Source organism: Gossypium raimondii, chromosome 10 (assembly GCF_025698545.1).
Source record: "Gossypium raimondii isolate GPD5lz chromosome 10, ASM2569854v1, whole genome shotgun sequence".
NCBI lineage: Eukaryota > Viridiplantae > Streptophyta > Magnoliopsida > Malvales > Malvaceae > Gossypium > Gossypium raimondii.
Genome location: NC_068574.1, coordinates 4,511,337 through 4,532,646, shown reverse-complemented (window position 1 = coordinate 4,532,646; position 21,310 = coordinate 4,511,337). Strand labels below are relative to the sequence as shown.

The following is a 21,310-nucleotide window of genomic DNA, read 5'->3' as shown; positions in this document are numbered from 1 at the left end:
TGATTGTTTGAAGATAATGATTAAAGAACATGGTTTTTTTTTACTCTTATAGCAAGGGAGAATCACATGTATAAAAAGAATAGGATGCTAAATACGTATTAATATTGTAATTAGTTTGTAGAGGTATTAATTGGTAAAACTGCATATTTATGGTTAAATATGAATCATGTCAATGAGCAGCTAAAAGTAACACACATAGGTAGATTGGAAACAGAATCAAGGGGTGGTGCATACAAAAATATATGCATTGTATGCATGCATGCGTGCATGTAATGAGTGAAGTGAACTCCAAAGAGTTTATTCAATGAAGCAGTTGTTCATTTTGTTCTGTTTTAAGAAAATTTCAATTGTCAATCACAAAAGCTACCAATTGCCACAAGATTTCCATAAAAATATGATTATGTATAAAACAACATTTAGATTATAGCATGTAAAAGACAATGAACAAAATTTTCTTACTCGGTCAATTCCTACCCTCAATTCCCTTGGTGTCTTGCTTCTGGAATCATTTATGAGTTTTAGATTCACTCCTGATGCTTAAAGGAGGTGAGAAAATTGTTCATCCATTCATTCGGAGTGAGGCATGCCTCATCCATTATTGATGAAAGGCATGGGTTCCAAGGGACCGATCTTCCGGCACATAATTAAACAAACGTTCAGAATGCAATACCATGAGATTCTGAATAAACCAGGTAAGGCAGGAATCACTTAGATAACTTCTTTTTACGAGGTTTGGACTTTTTCGTTCTTATGGAATCTTTCTCGGTTGGGCTATCCTCGTTTAGCAAATGCTCGTAATCTTCAAGACTTGCAAAGGGAGAAGCTGAAGTCTTTTTACCAGATTTTCTTTTCCTTTTTCTTTGATGAAACTCATCCTCACCATCACTAAGATCATCTGCATCTCCAATAGCAATAGCATCGTCACCATCATCATTGATACTATCAGTGCCAGCATCAACATCAAAACCCTCTCCATCAGTATCATCAGAGGGTATGTCCATCTCTGCATCACTGGCATCACCTATCAAGTCATCATCATCTTCATTGGCAACATTGTCTAGATCATCATAATCATAGTCCCCGTCTGCATCAAGAGAAGGATTGGCCGAATCCAATATATTCTCAATCTCTTCGTTATCACTGTCATCACCACCATCCACATAATCATCATCCACAACATTGCCACCGACATCAAACAATTCTTCAGCAGCTTCTCCCTCTGCAGCTTTCTTCTTCTTCTTCTTCTTTGGTTTCTTCGAGGAATTCATTTTGTTCATATAAAACTTGTGGAAGACAAGATCTTCTGGGGGAACATCTGTTTCAGCTAATGACAGAATCTCTTGTCCAATCAAATAGTTGTTCATATCAAGCTGAGAAAACAGAAAAATATGTCAGCAAAATTTTCAAATTATTCACAGCAGGGTACTTCCACCATAGAGCTACTTCAATCAATCAATAGCCTGGCACACAAACTAGAAAGTTCCTCAAAAGTGATTGAAACCTCAAAATCAAAGCAAAACGACTTTGAGAAGATAAAGCTAACCTTTTTAGCAGGCTCAATTTGGGATCCACCATGCCATGAGCTTGCTTTAGGTTTCTTTTCCATGAACTTGTCCAGAAAAGCAGTAAGTGATAGGTCATTCAATGGGTTTCCATTGTAAACAATATTGGCCCCGGACAGAAGGGTTGCAGCCATGGTGGCAACTGAAGGGTGAACATGTGTTGAAAGTACCATCAGCTCCCACCAGCTTGCACGATCCGCATTGCTGTTGAGACAGTCATACACACGCAGTCCCACAAAATCATCATCCAAAACCCAACAAGATAAAGAAGAAAATCAATGATAAAATCTCGGTGCAATTTATATAATGAAAATTAATAAAAAAAGCCGATAAACCATGTTAAGTGTTCTGCGGTTTCTCCCTTGATTCACAGAAAACTCTTACTTTCTTAATAATCAGAATGATAATGATGCCAATTTATACAAAGATCACTTGGTCAGTCATGCATACTAGGATTTAAGCAGTGTAACCGTATGAAACACCACAAGCTGGAAAAAGATGAAAGAAAAGATACCTATAAGAAGGTTCCCTGTGCCTGGGATCATATCCTCCGGGCAAGAAAGGCTTGGCAGTGGATTTTGGAGATGTTAATGCATTTTGATTGGATATTATTTTGGGCTCCTTGTGATGTTGATCCTTTGGAATCTCTCTAAACAACTCTTTCTCATCTTCAGAAATGTCATCATCAGAATAAGAGGATGGCAAAACACCTTCATCTTCTGAAGAATAACTATCAGAGTTGGCAGCTTCACCAACACAGATATCAGCATTATTTTCTTCTTTCTTTGATGGCAAGCTAGATTCAGAGGCAGTTTCCTCTACAATATCTTCAAAATGTTCCAGATCTTCATCAACTGACTCATTCTGGAGCATCATATTCCTGACCAGAAAAAGCAATCTTGTCAGAAGAGAAAAAAACTTCTAAACATAACAAAATACGGTGCAAGGCCATCTAAATGAAACCAGCCTTACCATAATTGAGGCCTTGCTTTGAGAACTTCAGATATAAGAAAAAGGCAGCCACAAGCATATTGGGGTGGTTGTTGAAGTGCAACCTGGGAGATGCTCAAATTGTTAATTTCAAAGATAGTAGAGACGCTAAAAGCTATAGAAATCAGACAAAACCTGGTTCATTTGTAGAACCAGCAGAAATTCAAATTGTTAAAAGTTGTAGATAGATGTCTACTTAAATCTCTAGAAATCAAACAACATCTAGTTCATTCACAGAATAAATGCTATACAAACTCAAAAAATAACCTCACAAGAAACTGAACAAAGATTAAAACTGCTAAGCAAAAATAAGAACTGTCTTGTTCTATAGCTATCAATATCCTGTCCCACTTCTTGTCAACCAGCAAATACCACAGGCAATTCAGGAATATATCTGAAAATTACGAAAATCATTTATGACAATTGTAGCCAAGAAGGCTAGAAAGATAAAAATTATACTAGCATGAATTCCCATACAACATTCACTCATGCACTAAAAAATGTTGGTTATGAAATGAACAGTACTTCTAAGTGTCGGCATTATATGTATTCCTTCAAAGAGAATGCAATGCATTCCTTACCTGCAATATACGTTTTGAAAAGGCAGACACGCGTTTCAAATTGACATCGGTTTTCATAGCTCTCAGAAGAAGTCCAATAAACATTTCCGCCTGAAAAGATATGCCATGTAAATTTAAGAATTCCTTTTTTCAACTAATAGAATCCACAAAAGCATCTGTACACTAATATAGTACTCAGTAAATAGTGATTCTGTTTCAACGAGTAACAATCAAAAACAAACTTTACAGTCAAGTTCCACACAATTACAAAATGCTTTTGCGGAAACATCTATTTCCAAAATTCTTATATATAGAAACATGTCTTCTCTACAGCCATAAAATCCAATAAGCATTAGACCACAAACATATTGCATTGAAACAAAATTTAACCAAATCTCAACTTCACTTGCCTTGGATGAATTCATAGCAGCAGGAAGTAAGAGTTTTGAGTATAAAGCCCGGTAAAATCGGTCACTGACAACCTGATTCTTCGATGAGATTTTATCAAGAAGCATTAGCGCTTGAACTCCAACATTAAAGTTCTTGGAATGAACCTGAAAATTGTCCATGTTGACATCCAAGATCAAGATTATGATAAATCACTTCAACAAGAAGCAACAAAACATCTATCCACATGTTCTAGCTGAATAATAATAATAAATGTCATATTCTGCCTACCAGTTGGAAGAGAATTGGTGTTTCTATATCAACTATGTCATCAGCTTCATTGCTTGAAACATAAGGAAATGCCCTATTAACTCCCTGTAGATATGCAACAGGAGAAATCAAGGAAGTTGGATAAAGTTGCAAATCTTTTTCAAATCATGAACAGTAACTTCCACACAGACAATACTGACCATAAGAAGAGCAGACAGAAGCCTTGAATCCAATTCAACATGTGATTCCCTGCTACCTTTTCTTTTGTTCTCCTTAGACTTATGTGTGCTTTTTACTGCTTTGTTGCTTTTGTCATCCACTGGTTGACCTTTTTCTGCCTCAGAAATCAGTACCTGCAATTGTGAAATATAAAATCTATTATTTTCACAAAATCACTAACTGGACTACAAACACACGTCTAGGGAAAAATATTAAAATTATATCCAAGTAATTAGTTACATTGAGTAAGAAACAGGAAATGCAGCCATACAAACAAAATCCTGTAATTAAATAGAAACCCACACATACCTTAAAAAGTGCAAAGTATACTTCTATCAAACGTTTGGCTACCCTTGGCCCGTCTCCTTTGTGGCTCAAACGAATTTGGCTCAAAAAATTGACCTGTACATGACAAAGGACATATTAGCAAGTTCCCAGCTAAGTCCAATCAGAAAATGAATTGCATCATAACTTTGACTAATGGAGTTCAGAATAGTGACAAGCAATTCATCTGATACAGACATCAAGCTCTAATTATCACAAGCAATTCCAAAAAATGCCAGCAATAGAGCATTTATATCAAGTCAAGTCAAAGCAAAATATATTGCTCTAAGAAATATGCTCAATAATTGTTTAAAAATACAAAATACTTGCTTTAAAAAGAACTTTCTGAAGAACCTACTATGGTTTAAAAAAGGGATGATATGTTCTCCCTCAATGGATGACTTGAAGTAACATGAAAACCCATTCACTAATTAGCAATATTTCTTGATTCAATATACTGAATAAGTAAATATGATGCTACACAAGTAGAAAAGAATGTATAGTACAATATTTATAATATCTTATTAGCAAGAACTGGATGGACATACAGCATGGTACTTGGCACGTAGTCCTAAATGAGGCCGAAAAAGAAAAGTATCCACTTCATCAATAACCACAGCCTGCCAAAACAGAAAAGCTCTTAGCATAAGTATAATGCTATATGCAACACTAACATGTGCAAGAATATCTTAAAATTTTCTTCAGTTCCCTATACAGGAAATAACACAATAGATAATTCCAGTGTTTTCATTTCAACAAGTTCAAAAATTTTGGCCCTACAGTTACATCTACCATTACTTCTCTAGACAAGAGGCAAGGCAATTGCTCTCATAGACCACAATACCAATGATAAGATAAAAGTTAGCTAGTTTTGAAATATCTCCCACTTCAAAGCAAAACTCTCACCTATAACTTGGTATGGATAATGAAACAATGAAATACAGTACAGATGACTAAAAACACAAAGTTAACAGAGCTTATACCTTCATATTAGGGTGATCAGATAGGAGGTTTGATAAATAATAGTCAGCATTTGATGCACCCTTATTTTGAGGATCTCCAAGCTATAGATAACCAAAAGATGATGAAACAAAATTATTACAGCTTAAAAAGCTGGTACACTGTATATGCTTCAATAAAGGAAAGTTTTAGTGTTCAAGTAATTTAATATCAACTTACTTTGTTTACTAGTGAAGATAGAAGCTTGCGTTCTTGCTCTGGTTTGCTCTTTAGCAGTACATACATGGTCTGCAAATAAAAAAAGGTTGAGACATTTGTATTATAACCTGATGGAAACAAGAATGCAAAGAGAATAAACATTTCCAACTACTCATATTAGGATACTGGATTTCATTCCCTGAAGCAAAACCTTGACCATGCAAAACTCAGATCAAGATGCTCTAGACTGATCTATGATCTATTTTCAATTCAAAGAAGTTCAAATGCATCCGGTCAACTTAAACTACCATGTAAAATAGAAATTCCAACAAAAGCAATCAACAAAAGGTCAAAAAGCTTCGAGGATTGCACAAGTTACACAGGAAAACTCATTTAGTCAATCATCCACAAAAAGAGAGATCTACTTATGATCACAAGTAATGCATAGATTTAGCAGATAAGACTAACCTTTAGTGCCTTGTCTTTCAGAGCCGGTAACATATCTCTTGATGCCTCTTCGAGTGCAACGACAAAACGTTCATACCTAAAAAAGTTGTTCAAATGTGTAAGAGATGAATTTATTTGACTAAAGTAGAGGTGTCAATCAAGCAGATCAAGTCACTTCAGGTTGTATGAAGAAAATTTGAGTTGTTTTACCTTTGGATTATCTTGAGTTCAGACCATTTCAGGTCAGGTCTTTTTGGTTTCACACTCTAGTTATTATGTTTGTCCCAGTCATTAGTACAATTTGTTGAGTTGGAAAATAAAATTAGTTAATAATTTTGAGGTAGACTTTGGATAGTTCATTTTGGATCATTTTGACAGGTTAACTAGGATTCATGGTACAATTTAAGTTGTTAACTTAATTATGGTCAAATTGCATTAGATTACGTTTCAATTTAGAATGGGCTGAGCAAATTTTGGGGGTTTGAGTTAGTTTTAACCAATCTGGACTGAAAAAGCAGTAAGTTTTTTCTCAAATCTTCGGTTATTAACAAGTGCAGGCAAGCTGTGCACATACAAAAATAAACCTTAATCAACTAATGCTTGCATGGCCAGTCAAGTTACTGGGAGCCTACTGATAGGAATCATAAACCATGCATATGCCTAAATTAATTTATTGAATTCTGAGTTTCAAGGACCATACAACTGCGACAAGGTATTTAAAAAAAAGTTAAAATACCTCTGCTTCAAGCAGTCCTCCCAATACCAGAAAAGTAGAAGGGAATAGCCATCTTTTGTCTCTGGAAGCTCATTAACAGGACGCTGTATAAGTGTTTTCAGCTTTCGATCAGGCAATAACCTGAAATGATTTAAGTGAGTAATGAGTAAATTGGAAAAGTACATAAAATTTACAAGAACCATCAAATCTACAGTGACCTAAAATCTAGACATCTTCCACAAGTGCATGACCCATGATTCTTGTCTGTAATGTCATTATCTTGGAAGCCTATTAAAGAATAGCTACCACAGAAGGAGGTCACTTATCTTGGGGACAACTTAGCACATAAAAGGTCTTATACCTCCTTACTGATAATATTCACTCTATCCTAAAGCACATGAACTACATGGTTGTATGATTGAAAAGAAACTCAAGGAGAAAGAAAGAGGATTAGGCATGCATGGGCAGGGAGGGGATAGAGAATACTCACTTTGAAATAAAAAGTTCTTTCAAAGCTTCAAATCCAGTGAATGCATATCGTTTTCCTACTTTTGATGTTACTAACCCTGCAACAGCAAAGAAGTCCATTTGAACAATAGCATTTCAGCAAATAGGGGAAATATCCAGGGTCCATTGATTCAAATGCGTGTAATAATATTTATGCAGAGCAACACATTTTGCAAATTGTACATTACTCAAACTAATGAAAAGATTTCTGAACTTGCAACATTCAACATGTAAAACTAAACCCATTGCCACAAATCAAATTCAATGAAAAACTGAATTTGCAAACATAGGCATAAAAAAAGGCTCGTGCAAAAAGTAGTACAATATTTAGCTTTCAACAGCAAGCTAAAGCCTAAGAACATTCCTCATTTTGCAAGCAAACGCAACCAAAACTTCATTATATAAGCATAAATTCGGAAATGGCTACAAACATAAATTATACGCATTATAACCATAAAGTCAACAATCAATAGTTTCCCAACTACTAAAAAACTTAATAACAACAGGAAAAAAAGGGAAAACAATCATACCCAATAGCCCATCAAGCGACTTCAAATTAGCAACAGGATTATCCGCAACCACAAATGAAAAAGCAGAAACTTTATCAGCAGCCGTCCCTGACCTCTGACTAGCCAACACCATCTTCATATCCCCAGACTTCCCTTTCGATAATTCGTAATCTTTCGCGTACTGCCACATCAATCTTTCCCCAAGTTCCGTCTTCTTCTCCACCAATCTCTCCAATTCCTCCACATTTCTAACATTTACAGCCTTTTTCCCCTTCCCCTCCTCTCCAAACAATTTCTTCTCCAGCTCCGACTCATCCTCGTACCATGCACTTAAAGCACTCGCTTTCACCAATGGCAAAGCTGGCAAATTCTTAAACTTATCAGGATCTCTAGAAAACCTATTACTCTTATTGCTGTCATCAAGTGACAAAGCGGGAGGCTTGGGCTTTGGTCTTTGGTTGTTTTTAGTGTTTTTATCAGTTTTGGGGGTCTGGGTATTGCTACGTTTCTTCTCAAGTTGTGAGTTTTGTTTTGGGGTGTTGGCGGTTTTGGGGGGCTTTGGAGGTTTAAGGGGACCAGCTTTCCTAAAATCGACATCGTTGAAGCCGGAATAAGGGAGAGAAGAATCGGCGGAGAAGCCAAGAGAGGAAGCAAATGAGGCTATATCAGATTTCAGTAGCTCTACGTCCTGTGCGGTTTTCGAGTTCGACATCTTTGCTTTTGCATTTACGGCTTCTAACAGTGAAAAGAGAATCTAAGATATTAAGGGGTTTAGGGTTTAAAACAACGGAGAAGATGGAAAATCAATTAAAGACTTGTTCTCGGGCGGGTCGGGTTGCGGGTTTAAATATTGCAATTGTATTATTAGTGATACGCAACCGCTAACAACACGAATTTTTAGAGGTGTTGGATTCAGCCATATAAGTAGATGTCTTTAAAATAATAATAAAATTAATAATAAATATATAAGATTTAAATAATAACAATAAAATAATAGTAATATAATAGTGAAAAAAACAAGAAATTTAAAAAAAAAACAGTAAATTTTTTTGCATAATGAGGCTAGGCCGGGCTAAAATCGAAAAAGACTTACTCGAGTGTCGGCCCATTTTTTAAATGAGCCTTATTTTTTTACCCAAGCCTATATTTTTACTCAAATCCTCCCACTTTTCGAGCAGGCCATCGAGATGAGATAGGTAACCTGGTCCATAGACAGGTCTATTACTCGATATTTGATATTTAATTGAATTAAGTTATAAATAGAATTTTAATTTAATTGGGTTTATTAATCAATTGAAATTAGAATATATATTTACAATTGAATTGGGCCTTTCTTCGAGTTTTTCATTTCGGCATTATTGGGCTTTGGGTCTTATTTATTGGAAAATAGGAAGAAACAACGAGGACAGTAGTGTCATTGCACATAACTAGGGTTACTTCGAAACTCTACTCTATAAAGAACTTCAAAACAGGCGTCCGGCACTCTCACCATTGCCTCTTTTGCTTTCTTCTCTTTCTTCTCAATATTTTCCTCTGTGGAGAACCCATCCCCCTCCTTTAGGGTTTAGCAGTTAAAAAGAGAAAAGCAAAAGTATGGCGACCGCCACTGTCCCCGCCGCCGCAAGGCAGCTTTCTCCTAAGGAAGCCGACATCCAAATGATGTTGGCCGCCGAAGTCCATCTCGGTACCAAAAACTGTGACTTCCAAATGGAGCGTTACGTCTTCAAGCGTCGCAATGACGGTAAATTTTCCCCTTTTTTCCTTTTCCTTTATCTACTTCAATGTTGGGTTTTTTTTTTCCTGCAGAAGCTTAAAATTTCCCCTTTTTGATGTTGTTTGTTTTATCTGATTAGTATAGTATGTATATTTATAGAGATCTGAGATCTGTTGAATGCGTTGCTTTTAGTATTTTCATGTTCTCAATTCATATGTTAAAATATCTTATATATTTACAGAATATATCTTACACCTGCAAATTTATCTAGCTTTTCTGATGAAATTTAGCTTGTCACGTTTCGTGCTCCGTAGAATAATATGCACAATTGATTGGAACACGAGGTTATTGATGATAACATAGCTTTTTATTTGGCTTTTGTGTATTTAGACTATTTGTTGCTTATACAAATAGTAATTTGTTCATTATATGCCGGTGTTCCTAGTAGTTTATTTTTGCTATTGATGATACGATGGTTCAGATTAATTGACTTCAGAGAAGGATCTTAATAACACCTTGAATTATCTTAATCTATTTGGTTATAAGCTAAAAGTTATGTAAGTATGTTTTAATCTGTTTTTAACGATTAAATTATCTCTTTTTTTGTCATTGATAGGAATCTATATCATCAACCTTGGCAAGACCTGGGAGAAACTTCAACTTGCTGCTCGTGTTATTGTTGCCATCGAGAACCCTCAGGACATCATTGTCCAATCTGCAAGGCCCTATGGTCAGAGAGCTGTACTGAAGTTTGCACAATACACTGGTTGTCATGCAATTGCTGGAAGGCACACTCCTGGTACCTTCACTAACCAGCTCCAGACATCGTTCAGTGAGCCTCGTCTTCTTATCCTCACAGATCCCAGGACTGACCACCAGGTAATTGTACTATATGGTTGAATTGCGCTGAATTTTATGGTGTTCCAATAAACAATAAGTTAATGAAAATGGTTTTGGATTTAGCTAACACTTGAGTCTATTTATATTGTAGCCCATCAAGGAAGCAGCTCTTGGAAACATTCCAACCATTGCTTTTTGTGATACTGACTCACCAATGCGATATGTTGACATTGGTATCCCTGCCAATAACAAGGGAAAGCACAGCATTGGTTGCCTTTTCTGGCTGTTAGCTAGGATGGTTCTTCAGATGCGTGGAACAATTGCTCCTGGACAGAAATGGGATGTCATGGTAAAAGAGAACACAACCATTATGTTGTGATTTTGATGTTTCTGAGATTTGCACATTCTTATGCGTGAGTTGTATGTATGCAGGTTGATCTATTCTTCTACAGGGAGCCTGAGGAAGCTAAACAGCAAGAAGAGGAGGAAGCAATCGCTGCTCCTGATTATGGACTCCCTGCTGCTGATTATGGAATGGTTTCTTTAGCAACTGACCAATGGCCCGCACAAATAGGTGATCAATGGTCTGCTGATATGGTTCAGCCACCTATCTCTGGTGTCCCTGCTGGTAATTGGGGTGATCAAGGTAAGTTGTTAAAGAATTCTTTGTACATATTATCTAATTTACATGTTGATGATTGTTGCTTTTGCTTAATCAACTTTGGAATTTCAAATGCAGTTGCAGTTGCTGTTACTTCCGATGTGTGGGATGCTGCAGCTGCCCCAGCACAAATCCCTGGTGCTCCTGTCGATGTGTCGGCCCCTGCTGCTACTGGCTGGGAATGAGAGGGATTTATTATGATTTTGACAAAAAATGTTTTGGTTTGCTTTTGAAATATGAGCTATGTCGAACAATGGAATTGTGTGTTCTGGCACGACTTAGTTGAATAGTTTTTTTTATAGACATTATTTAGGGATTTTTGTTATTTTTGTTTTGGAATCAAAAGTGATGAATTTATTGTTATATGCGGCAATGGTTTCTTGGTATCAGAAATATGCTTTGCGTTTTTTCCTACTGCATAAATTAGTCCTCTCGTGGGAATTTTTTAAAAAATTATAGCTTTCTGTTTTCTATGTAGAAATAGGTAAGTATATTATTTTGGTCAAATAGAGTTAAATTTAAGTATTTAATGTTTATTGTAATATTGTTTATGTACTTTCAATTGAAATTGAATATTAGTCCCAGCTATGTTCAAACTTGAATATCAGATTCCCTTTTAAACTGTTTTATTTTTTCACAAACGTCTAGCTAAGCTAAATACGTTAACATCTGAAATTTGTTATTTTATTTATTTTTTACGAATACTATTCAGTTTGTTTTATGTAAAATTACTATTTTATTTTGTAAAATGTCGTACTAAATATTTAGTTTTTTCTGTTCACTGTAATACTTGTAGATGTTACCTTTTCTATTACATTCTTTATTTATTAAATTTTTTATAAATTTTTATAATTTTTCAATTTAATTTTTTATATCAAGTTCAATATTCACTAATTAATCATGTTAAGTTAATTTTTATTTTTGTTACACTTTAATCATATAATTTTTTCAATATCTTGATTCACATATCAAATTTTTATGTATTTCATTCACATATTTTCCCAAGTTTAACAATTTAGTCATTATCATAAAAATTTAATGTTTTTCCATAATTTCACTTTTACAACACTTTATGCATATTCATATCTTATATCACATTCATTAAACTTTTATCATAATTTCTTTGTTCACATATTAATATTTTTCACAATTTTGTATATTTTTAATTTAGTCCCTATTGCCATGTAATTTATTTTTCACCATATAAGCACTTTAATAAAATATATTTTTATAATACATAAATTTTCATGCATGCCATTTCTCTTATTTAAATCATAAATTTCAAAAAATTATAATTTAATCCTTAACATTATGAAGATTCATTATTGACTATAATTTCACCTTAACGTTATTTTGTACTCAATTCACTACTTATTATAAATCTTAAATGTATGTTTGTTTCATTGAAAATAACTTTTATGAAATATTTTCAAGAAACTTACCAAATAATAGAAAATATTTTATACAGATCCATCCAAACACTAAAAATATTAACTTTTCAGAAAAACAAATTATTTTCCAAAATTATTTTTAAAGAGTCATTTTAGTGAAACAAATGACATATCCGTAACTTGTATTGTTACAGAAACTACCTTCAATTAATAGTATAGCATTATGTAGCTAATTTAATAATGAATAATTTTATTTATTTATTTTGGGCTTGGCTTCTTATATACAAATGAGGTGTTGAATTGTTGATTAAGATAAGTGAATCTTCGTCCCATCTTATACATGTATTATGTAAGACTTTTATCCGATTATTTTCTGTTCATCTATCGTGCTATATATAAGGTTAATTTTACATTGTATCATTAGAATATGTACTAGCAAACTGTATTTTTAATTGTAATCCTCTCAAAAATATGATCTCAATTAAAGGCTGCCAGTGACGTCTAGCAGATCCTAACAACTGAAATTGAAATTCTTCTATTCGAGCCATTGTCTCCCAATAGGTCAAAAAAAAATGAAGATATATTTGTGAATGTGCATCATGTACTTTGAAAAATAAGTTAAAAGAGTAATAAGGAAATACAGGCATAACAAAATGTTGAAGCTCTCAATCAGACCAGACGGGCATCTATCTATTTATGAAATATATACAACCTTAAGAACTTGGAAGCCTATATTGGGTGTTTTTTTTTAATCCTTTTCTTTGTAGATTGAGGCCGTCAGAGAGCTCCAAAAATGAATTAGCAGCCATGGTATTGGCACCCATTTACAACAGCTAAAATTTAATGCTTTTTCCCCCTCCCATACGCTGTGATATCAGGTACCCCCACTTACCTCTTGTATATCTTCAGCCACTTATTTTGATTTTGAAATCAACTCACATCCTTCGGATGGATTCAATTTGGCTGTAATTGCAGTTTAAATAAATTCTACTCATGGAACTACAACTACTGGCAAGTAAACTTTACTGGAATAAGCAAATCTCCATGCGTTACCCAATTCACAAAGCTCTCAGAATATTCATCCATAAGACCATCACAAGTCACTTCAGACGCACTGCGCTCTCCTACCTAAGCAAACAAGAAACAAAAAATTGTTTTCAACTATTAGGATTTGGGAAAAATAAAATGGATGAAAGAAACTCAAAAATTAGCAACCCTAACCCTAGTTAACTATTTGTATTTACTGCCTGCCTGGACGTGTGCGCCAAATTCAAGGAATGAATGATCTCTTGGTGGTCAGAGGGGAGGATGGAGTTGGGAATATATATATATAAGATGATGAACCTCTTACACATAACTGAAAGGGTGCAATAATTTGTTTCAACAACAAAGTACTAACCTTTATGTTTGAACCAGACTCACTTGGAGATGTGGTCATGCCAGTTTTTAGTTCAGCACCAATATTTTCAGAGGATAGGCCCGCGGCAGACCTGCAGCTACAAGCAAATTGGGTGAGAAAATTATTTCAGAATTTTCAGCATTTGGCATTGCTGTGAAACAAATGTTGTGGTGAAATGAAAAGTCGTTCAAATCTAAGTCAACTTTCAACCCAGAAACACTAAAATCCCGACTCTTTTGGTTTGGATCTTAATTGAAAAGCTAAATTGTTTTACTCGTTTAGCATTGTTTTAATCTCAAAAGTTGTACCAAAATCAGTACTAAGTGGGACGCAAGTAGTTGAAGGCTGTGATCAAATTAACACAACTTTTAATCTCAAAAAGTTGTACTAATATCAATGCTAACTGGGACGCAAGTAGTAGAAGGCTGTGATCAAATCAATTTTTGGGATGACGGTACTAACTGAGAACTTAAAAAGGAGACATAATTATTATTGGAAAAAGGATCAATGATTTCAGAGTGCTTTTTAAAGTAAAGTTTACTGAAGGTGCCTTTTAACTACCTGTCATACACATCATCATCACATGAATTTCCTGATGAAGAAAGCCAGTCCATATCAAAATTGGTACAATTACATTCATCTCCGTTTTCGTAACATATGCGATTACTTCCAAGAAACTGGTCCTCAATCTCTCCAAAAAGTTGCCTACAAGACATTCTTGGAGTAAACCTAGAAAACCAGTAAATTTTAGGCATGTGAGTCAGCAGATGAAGTCTCTGAATCAGTTTTAAATAATTCAAATGAAAATGATCTGTTATCAAGGCTCCACAATACAAACACTGATAGATTTAAAAATCTTAAGATGTTGGCATCTTTAGAAGCCAACCTTGCTATAGAAGGGGCTATACCCACAACAGCAATTTGGAAACTTGGAAAACAAGAAACAGTTAGTACACACCTGGAATAAGAAATGCCATAAGCTGGCATTTCATGAGTGGACTCTGAAATAGCTTCGCCTCTATTTTCAGACTCCTGTCTAACATTTGAAGCACTCATGGGAGAGTCAGTTCCACAAAGGATGTTGCCATCAGACATTGATCTTTTAATAGATGTCCTACAGATATTTGAAAGTGACTGTGGTTATTGCAAGAAAAGTTAGATTTACCATGTTAAACATGGGATCAGAAAACAACAGGTCAAAAAAATTTATTACCTATCCTACAACAAACAAATGAGAGTATGATATTGCTATTCAAGAACAACTTTCTCTTCCTGATTGGTTAAAATCCAAAAAATTTGTTTGTTCACAATCAAACATAAATAGTGCTTAGCATATGCATATCATATCTTGAAATTTGACAATATGTAGTCTCAGAAAAACCAATGGAACTAGAAATTTGGTATAAAATATATTAGCAATTTGGACACTCGATATACCTTGCATCCTCGTTAAGAAGATTAGGGCCATGCCTTCCAACGCTGTAGTGTTGGTCTGAATCCAACTCCCATAGTGCTGGTTTACCCTGTTGTGGCTGAAAGTGACCCAAGAACCTGAATAGGATAATGCCAAATTCTAGGAGTGTTATTAAGGTGGGTTAGTGGTATGGGAGAGAGTCCTCATTGCACTGGACCCTCCCTGCTACCAAGCACATTATCATAAATGTGACAACTGCCATTTGCACAAAACTACAAGCATTTCCTGTCATAAGCTATAGTAACTTGTTTTTAACTTACAAATTAATTGCACTTTGCTTCTCTGCATCCATGTATGCGTTGCTATAGTAACGTTGCAAAGTTCTAAATAACTCCTGTGACTGAGTTGCTGCTTGCCATTGACCTCTTCTTTGACAAAATATCTGTTTGATATGACCAATACAGATTAATGAAATGTACTCGAGACCTAATACTTTAAGGTTTCAGTACAAGGAAAGGCAGATACTAGTAAGCTCTCTCATCATGATACTGAGCAAGCAACTCCATGTTACTACCACAAGGTTTCAAGGTTGACTATGCCATTTATTAAATTTAATAAAGAAATTTATTATTATTATTTTCATTAATTTCTTTTGGGATAATTATTGAAGCTCCCTAAATCTCTCAAGAGGATTACCTTGTTGTGTGCTGCAGAGCCACCATATTGTAGAGCAAGTGTGTCACCCATTTTTTCATAAACTCCCATTAAATCTTCGGCCAAAGGACTACTTTGGTCAATAGTTTGGGATTCTGTGAACCCCATAGCATGGAGCTGGCGCCCAAGAGCCATTAATCCATAGGCATATTGGGCAACATTAGTACGATCTAGACAGTCGATGCAATTGGTTCTAAGGACTCCGGTCTGGAACATGGGGGGCTTTACAGTCTCAGTAGAACTCTGATTATCACTACCAACATCTATGTCCAACTTCTCACCATCATCACTTTTGTCACAAGGGATCTGAGCAAAGTGCTCATCATTTTGCCTGCAAAAGATTTGCAAACAAAGTAGTATAAGTAGTTAAACACAAATAATTGGAAAAAGTTTCAGTAAAACAAATCAACCAAAACAGATATTATTTTATCAACAAATGGCTATATTGTTCAAGGAAAAAGTAAATGCAAGAGAGAACAAATAGCATCATTAGTTACATATGCAAATATGATGTGCATTCTAGCAATAATTAGTCATGAAAGAGTGGGCTGAGCAAAAAGATATTCTTTCATCAAATAACTAGTAGAAAAAGAGATTAGGAAGTTTGCAAGTTTATATTAGACTTATTACAAAGACAGCATACAGCATCATAAAAATATGATCAAATCCTATAGTACTTACAGTACGCAAGTTAAATCCAACAACCCCTCTGGTCTACAATTTGGTGTTACTTGACAGTAAAAGATACCCGTCAAGTTTAATGCATAATCAGCTACTCTGCCTAGAAGTTCCAACACATTTGTAGCTCTGCAAAAATGATAAAGCTCTATTAAGTCAACCATCTTTTAAAAGATTCGTAAGCAAGAATTTTGCATATGCAAGTGAAGTAGGGAAAAAGAAGTACTTTCTGGAGTGTCTGTTTATGTCCCAGTGAAGAAACCTCAGACGGTTCTCCTTGGTTAAACTTTTATTGATATATCTGATGGCATTAGCAAACTCTGAACGAAGAATAGTTTCCCGAGGTTTCTTCTCACACCTCTGTTAATCACCAGAAGAAAAAGCAGAATGAATCAGGCAACATTGCAAATAGAATAACATCACAAACTTTATGGAAACTTACGAACAGTCAGCCAAGGCCTACCTTTATCAAATTCAATATGATTATTGGATTTCCATATCTCCTTGCAAGATTTTCAAAATGTAGTTTTGTGGCCTCATAAGTTGGATCCTTCTTTGATACTGGAAACAAGAGGTGAAATTAAGAAAATGCACAGTAATTACCATGTAAAACTAAAGATTATGGCTCTCATTATGTTATTCAATAAGAAAGTATTCATACATATGATGTCAGGTTTCAAATTCAAGCGAGAAGTTTCTTGGGACCAGAAAAGTGGGATGGAGCCTCTATTCTGCACGACAGAACTTATTTGTGTGGGGCATCCTTCGGGAACATCTTCAAACACAATTTGTTCCGTCTCAACATCATTTGCTACTCTACCTTTCTCATTCACACCACGTTTTAAATATCTATGCAATATAAACAAAATAAGAAAATGAGACATGTCTGAACCAAGATCAGCAACAAAAGTAGGTGAAAGAAAAGTTCATCCTAATGACAAAGCATCTAACAATGGAAATTAGCATGAAGCTGATTTTCCTAATGACTTGTGGACCAAAATAAAAATGGTTAAGGGTAGTTATAACAAATGCAGCAGATATTTCAATCAATAGCTTGTAAAGTATCTAAACCTTGTTCCAGCATAATGTCGAGAACGCCTTGCAATGAGAGTTAACTTAACATCCCTGCTAGATACAGAAAGTTCGACCTGGAAAGCAAAATAGGGAACAGGGGTTAGATCAAACCTTTAACTGCTTTAGTTACTTCAATTTAACACATTTAGCAAAAGCCTTATGGGTTAGTTTTGCTTATTTATGATCCTCAAGATCATTGACAAAAGAATTTCACTCAATAAAATAGAACCAAAGAAATTACGAATCTGAATGTCCCACACCAAAAAGCTCCACAACTATTGAAAATGCTAAAAAAGTTCAAGGTTATCTAGATTGTTGCAAAACATGTTTTAAGCCTAAACGAAATACAGAATCTGAAAGAAAATAAAGTAGCTACTTCAACCTAACATATATTAATGAATAGGAAGAAGCTTTAGTGCATTATACCTGCTTGAAAAAGCCATACACCAGTGCAACAGTCCACAGAGTATTCTTGAGATTATTCCGAATTCCTCGAGTTAAGAACTCATTCCAGACAAACATTGTTTCATAGTTTAATAGTCCTGTCTCGTTCTTGCATAAATTTCTTTGAAGGCTATGCATGACATTGTATGAGTAGCTGAAAAAGAAGTCCTTTGTAAGATCCACTGAGCACAGGAGCTTCTTGTATCTATTTCAACAATGGCAAAGAAGAAAGAAAGAAAAAGGCAATCCACGTTAACACATGTTTAGTTATTAGATGAATTACTAACAATGAAAACACTGCATAAGCTACAATTTAACCAGGAAATTAAATAGAAAGATAGTAATTTTCCCCCACAAACCCTGATGATACCTTGTCTCAGTCAACATGTAATACTAATATCACACAGCAATGAAGTTAGCCCCTGTACGCATGCAGGAAATGAACTGGCAATTGCCTCTACAAATAGTATTAACTAAGATGCTAGATTAAACTGGTACAAGCTGACTTAATTGGTTCAACCAAGAAAAGTAAACATAAAAGAAAGAAGGTATTAAACCAGAGAAGTGATTAAATAAGTTCAAATTGCATGGGCCACGTCAACGATAAGACAAGAAGGGTGTATCACCAAAAATGGCACAGAGATTACCTCCACACCGTGGAACTCTTCTACTTTAAAAGAGAACTACAGAAATCAAATTGTTGTCCCAAAGAACATAAATAATTGAGAAGATAAAATAACCACAACATAACACAATTCCATTTAAATACAAATGGACAATGAAAACTTGAGGCGCTAATCTCATATATTTCCTTATAAGTACTGAGGACAGATTACATTTACACACAGAATTGACAAAAGACCTTTTTTCATTCTTAGAATAAGCCATATTTGACTGGACAGGAGAATTGCCAATCGTTATCATCTGGGTCTTGGAAATGGCATAGATGGTATGGCCACAAATTGCACCAATCTTCCTTCGTTTTGTAATCAGCAGCATGTAATGAGGTCCCAAAAATTTTATAAACCCTAAATTAATGAGAGAAATTCATTAGGTCATACTGAAAATGACAGAGAGGGGAAGGTGGAGAACCTGAGTGATATTACGTACCAATGATTCCATAACAAGCTGTAACAAATTTAAGTCCGCCTGTGGACCTGTTTCCTTCATGTATCCGTCTTAACAGATCATAGCATTCAATTTCTGGGTATGTGGTGGAGTCTTCAAGAACAGTTAGTTCAGAAGGATCTAATCGATCAATCTTTAAAATCCTACAAAGAGTTCCGCTCTTGTCTCTTCCAACCATATAGAAGTTCTGTTATACCAGGAATATACAAATGTTCCATTAATATCATGTAATGAAGATGGAAACTGCATAATAATAGCTCAAAGAATTTGGGGACGGGAGAGTGAAAAGAAACTTAAAACAAAAGCAGCAGCAGCAACACTCCTATCAGCATCATAGAGGGAAACAGGAAAATATATCTTATAAATGTAGAACTTGCTCCAAGCATAAGGACTATTTCTACAGAAGTAGCTCCAAGCACATAAACAGTCACTGCCCATGATCTCAGGAGTAATGAACCGCTTTATGAGCTTAAAACCGAGAAAAAAGAAACAGTAACACTTCATCAGAGTTGAATCCATTTAAAGAGAATATTATGAACCTATTCATTAAGTGAAGACTTTCTCCTGCTAAGCTGAATTCAGAATACTAAAAAGTTTGAGTAATACGTGTTGAATATAAAAAGAATTTTGAAATGCAAATTCAACCAAACCGCTCCTTAGAATAACAAGCCAAAAAAAGAGGTTGACAACAGAAGCTAAACCGCAATCAGACTTCCTATTGCCAATTACCAGTTCAATACGCATTCAAAAGCCAAAAAAAATCTCAGTCAAACTAACAAATACAATATAAAGAACAAGTAAATCAAGATCTCAGCAATTATAACCAAACTCACAAAAGAAAAAATAAACCCATAGATAAATACAATCAAACTTTAAATAAAGAAAAAAAAATCAACCATCCCAACATCAAGCTAACCATTGAGAAAAACAGAGCAAATCACAGAGCAGCTACCAGTTAAAGCTGAAAATCAAATACACTCAAATTACATATATGACGATTTAGTTAAAAAATCGCCAAAAAGATTAAACAGCCGCAGGGGAAAAAAAAGCAAAAAAAAAAAAAATCACAGCGTGATAAACATATAAGCAACTACAATGACGAAATTCAAATCCTTAAACCAACAGCCCGTATACACAAGCATACGAATATATGAAGCAAAACGAGTATGTATATACGACAGGGAGAGGAAAAATACCGAGCGAGTCTCGTAGAGTCTGAATTTCTGCAAATAGCAAGGATTCGGATCTTGTCCACCATCACTGCAATTCTCGGCTGCCATTAGCTTTTCGGATCCCGTGTTCCCCGAGCCTCAAAGCTCGGGTTCACTCAAGATACAGATCACCGAAGAACCACGGAAGGGGAAAAAAAAACCTCTCTCGATTTACAAAAATGAATCTATCTATATATATAATATATACGGGTAAAAGCGTAGAAAATTATGAATAAAAATAAGCGTCACAAATTCACAATTCACAGTCCAACCCGAACAACAAAAAAACAGCTATGGAAAAAAAGAAACTAAATAAATAAGAAATAAAGATAGTATGAATCTGCGAGAAAACGGCGCGTCTTGTTGAAGAGAAGGAGGGAGAGATCGAGAAGAAGAAGAAGCAGGAGAGAACCGTACAGCTAATGGAGAATGGAAGACCACAAAAATAAAACCAAAAAATAATAATATAACGTGCAACTCTAAATAATAATAAAAATTTCTAAAAATAAAAAATATAAATTGCGAGGTAAGTGCTGTTTTAACTTTCTAATTAATTTTTTTCAATATAGCAATCGTCCACAGTAACTTACGTTTTGAATTGATATTGTTTTTTTTTTTTTCCGCTAATGATTGTTTGACTCGGCTGTTATGACTCGGACATGTGGTCGTTTTGACTCGGTTGAACCGCTCGCGTGGATGAATCTGGTGTATACCAGCCTACTGATTCAAAGTTAAGATCTTTAGATCACCAGGTTTTTAATTATTCTAAAAATAAATTAGCATGATAAAAGTAGTTTTTTTTTATTTTTATTACAAAATTAATTTAGTTATTTAATCTTATTAATAAATTAGCTTTTTCTTATAAATCTATTCTTAAACATGTTTGATGATTAGATTAGATTAGTTTTTTAGTACTTAATGTTGAAATTCTTCAATTGATTTTCTTTTAAAAATAAATTTATATTTGAAATAAATTATCTTTTTTAAATATATA

At 34.7% G+C, this 21,310-nt stretch overlaps 3 protein-coding genes across 5 annotated transcripts; 1 reads left to right on the top strand and 2 right to left on the bottom strand.

Moving 5' to 3' along the window:
• Nucleotides 1–277: 277 nt before the first annotated feature.
• On the bottom strand, nucleotides 278–8,434 carry LOC105777178 (protein SLOW WALKER 2). Its single transcript, XM_012600288.2, has 16 exons — nucleotides 7,670–8,434; nucleotides 7,123–7,198; nucleotides 6,654–6,773; nucleotides 5,939–6,014; nucleotides 5,492–5,560; nucleotides 5,296–5,376; nucleotides 4,861–4,932; nucleotides 4,298–4,390; nucleotides 3,970–4,122; nucleotides 3,791–3,874; nucleotides 3,523–3,666; nucleotides 3,134–3,223; nucleotides 2,535–2,617; nucleotides 2,077–2,442; nucleotides 1,544–1,766; nucleotides 278–1,370 (listed from the first exon to the last, which is right to left on the bottom strand). Exons 1-16 carry the CDS (start codon nucleotides 8,358–8,360, stop codon nucleotides 705–707), a joined length of 3,087 nt encoding a protein of 1,028 aa, XP_012455742.1. The 5' UTR covers nucleotides 8,361–8,434; the 3' UTR covers nucleotides 278–704.
• A 691-nt stretch (nucleotides 8,435–9,125) lies between these two features.
• On the top strand, nucleotides 9,126–11,226 carry LOC105776444 (40S ribosomal protein SA). The gene is made up of 5 exons (XM_012599094.2): nucleotides 9,126–9,389; nucleotides 9,979–10,241; nucleotides 10,354–10,551; nucleotides 10,635–10,848; nucleotides 10,942–11,226. The coding sequence occupies exons 1-5, from the start codon at nucleotides 9,242–9,244 to the stop codon at nucleotides 11,046–11,048; spliced, it is 930 nt and encodes a 309-aa protein (XP_012454548.1). The 5' UTR covers nucleotides 9,126–9,241; the 3' UTR covers nucleotides 11,049–11,226.
• A 1,588-nt stretch (nucleotides 11,227–12,814) lies between these two features.
• LOC105776443 (phosphoinositide phosphatase SAC2) lies at nucleotides 12,815–20,764 on the bottom strand. 3 transcript variants are annotated; one of them, XM_012599091.2, is made up of 16 exons: nucleotides 20,302–20,764; nucleotides 19,088–19,292; nucleotides 18,840–19,005; nucleotides 17,960–18,182; nucleotides 17,531–17,607; nucleotides 17,121–17,308; nucleotides 16,923–17,020; nucleotides 16,686–16,819; nucleotides 16,463–16,588; nucleotides 15,764–16,112; nucleotides 15,388–15,509; nucleotides 15,091–15,204; nucleotides 14,612–14,767; nucleotides 14,215–14,382; nucleotides 13,654–13,750; nucleotides 12,815–13,382 (listed from the first exon to the last, which is right to left on the bottom strand). In XM_012599091.2, the coding sequence occupies exons 1-16, from the start codon at nucleotides 20,383–20,385 to the stop codon at nucleotides 13,260–13,262; spliced, it is 2,430 nt and encodes an 809-aa protein (XP_012454545.1). In that variant the 5' UTR covers nucleotides 20,386–20,764; the 3' UTR covers nucleotides 12,815–13,259. The 3 variants fall into 3 exon arrangements, with proteins under 3 accessions (XP_012454545.1, XP_012454546.1, XP_052478041.1); XM_012599092.2 differs by having other exon boundaries at nucleotides 13,654–13,744; XM_052622081.1 differs by having other exon boundaries at nucleotides 17,960–18,131.
• Between the last annotated feature and the right edge of the window lie 546 nt (nucleotides 20,765–21,310).

Excerpts from the sequence above, each read along its gene's own strand:
- LOC105777178 (XM_012600288.2), bottom strand. The coding sequence starts at position 8,360 with ATGTCGAACTCGAAAACCGCACAGGACGTAGAGCTACTGAAATCTGAT. Across the intron at positions 3,875-3,969 it reads TTCTGTCTGCTCTTCTTATG|GGAGTTAATAGGGCATTTCC; the intron begins GTCAGTATTGTC and ends GCATATCTACAG. Across the intron at positions 1,767-2,076 it reads CACAGGGAACCTTCTTATAG|CAATGCGGATCGTGCAAGCT; the intron begins GTATCTTTTCTT and ends CTGTCTCAACAG.
- LOC105776443 (XM_012599091.2), bottom strand. The coding sequence starts at position 20,385 with ATGGCAGCCGAGAATTGCAGTGATGGTGGACAAGATCCGAATCCTTGC. Across the intron at positions 19,293-20,301 it reads GACTCTACGAGACTCGCTCG|AACTTCTATATGGTTGGAAG; the intron begins GTATTTTTCCTC and ends CTGGTATAACAG. Across the intron at positions 14,383-14,611 it reads TATGGCATTTCTTATTCCAG|GTTTACTCCAAGAATGTCTT; the intron begins GTGTGTACTAAC and ends CTGGTTTTCTAG.
- LOC105776444 (XM_012599094.2), top strand. The coding sequence starts at position 9,242 with ATGGCGACCGCCACTGTCCCCGCCGCCGCAAGGCAGCTTTCTCCTAAG. Across the intron at positions 10,242-10,353 it reads ATCCCAGGACTGACCACCAG|CCCATCAAGGAAGCAGCTCT; the intron begins GTAATTGTACTA and ends TTTATATTGTAG. Across the intron at positions 10,849-10,941 it reads TGGTAATTGGGGTGATCAAG|TTGCAGTTGCTGTTACTTCC; the intron begins GTAAGTTGTTAA and ends TTTCAAATGCAG.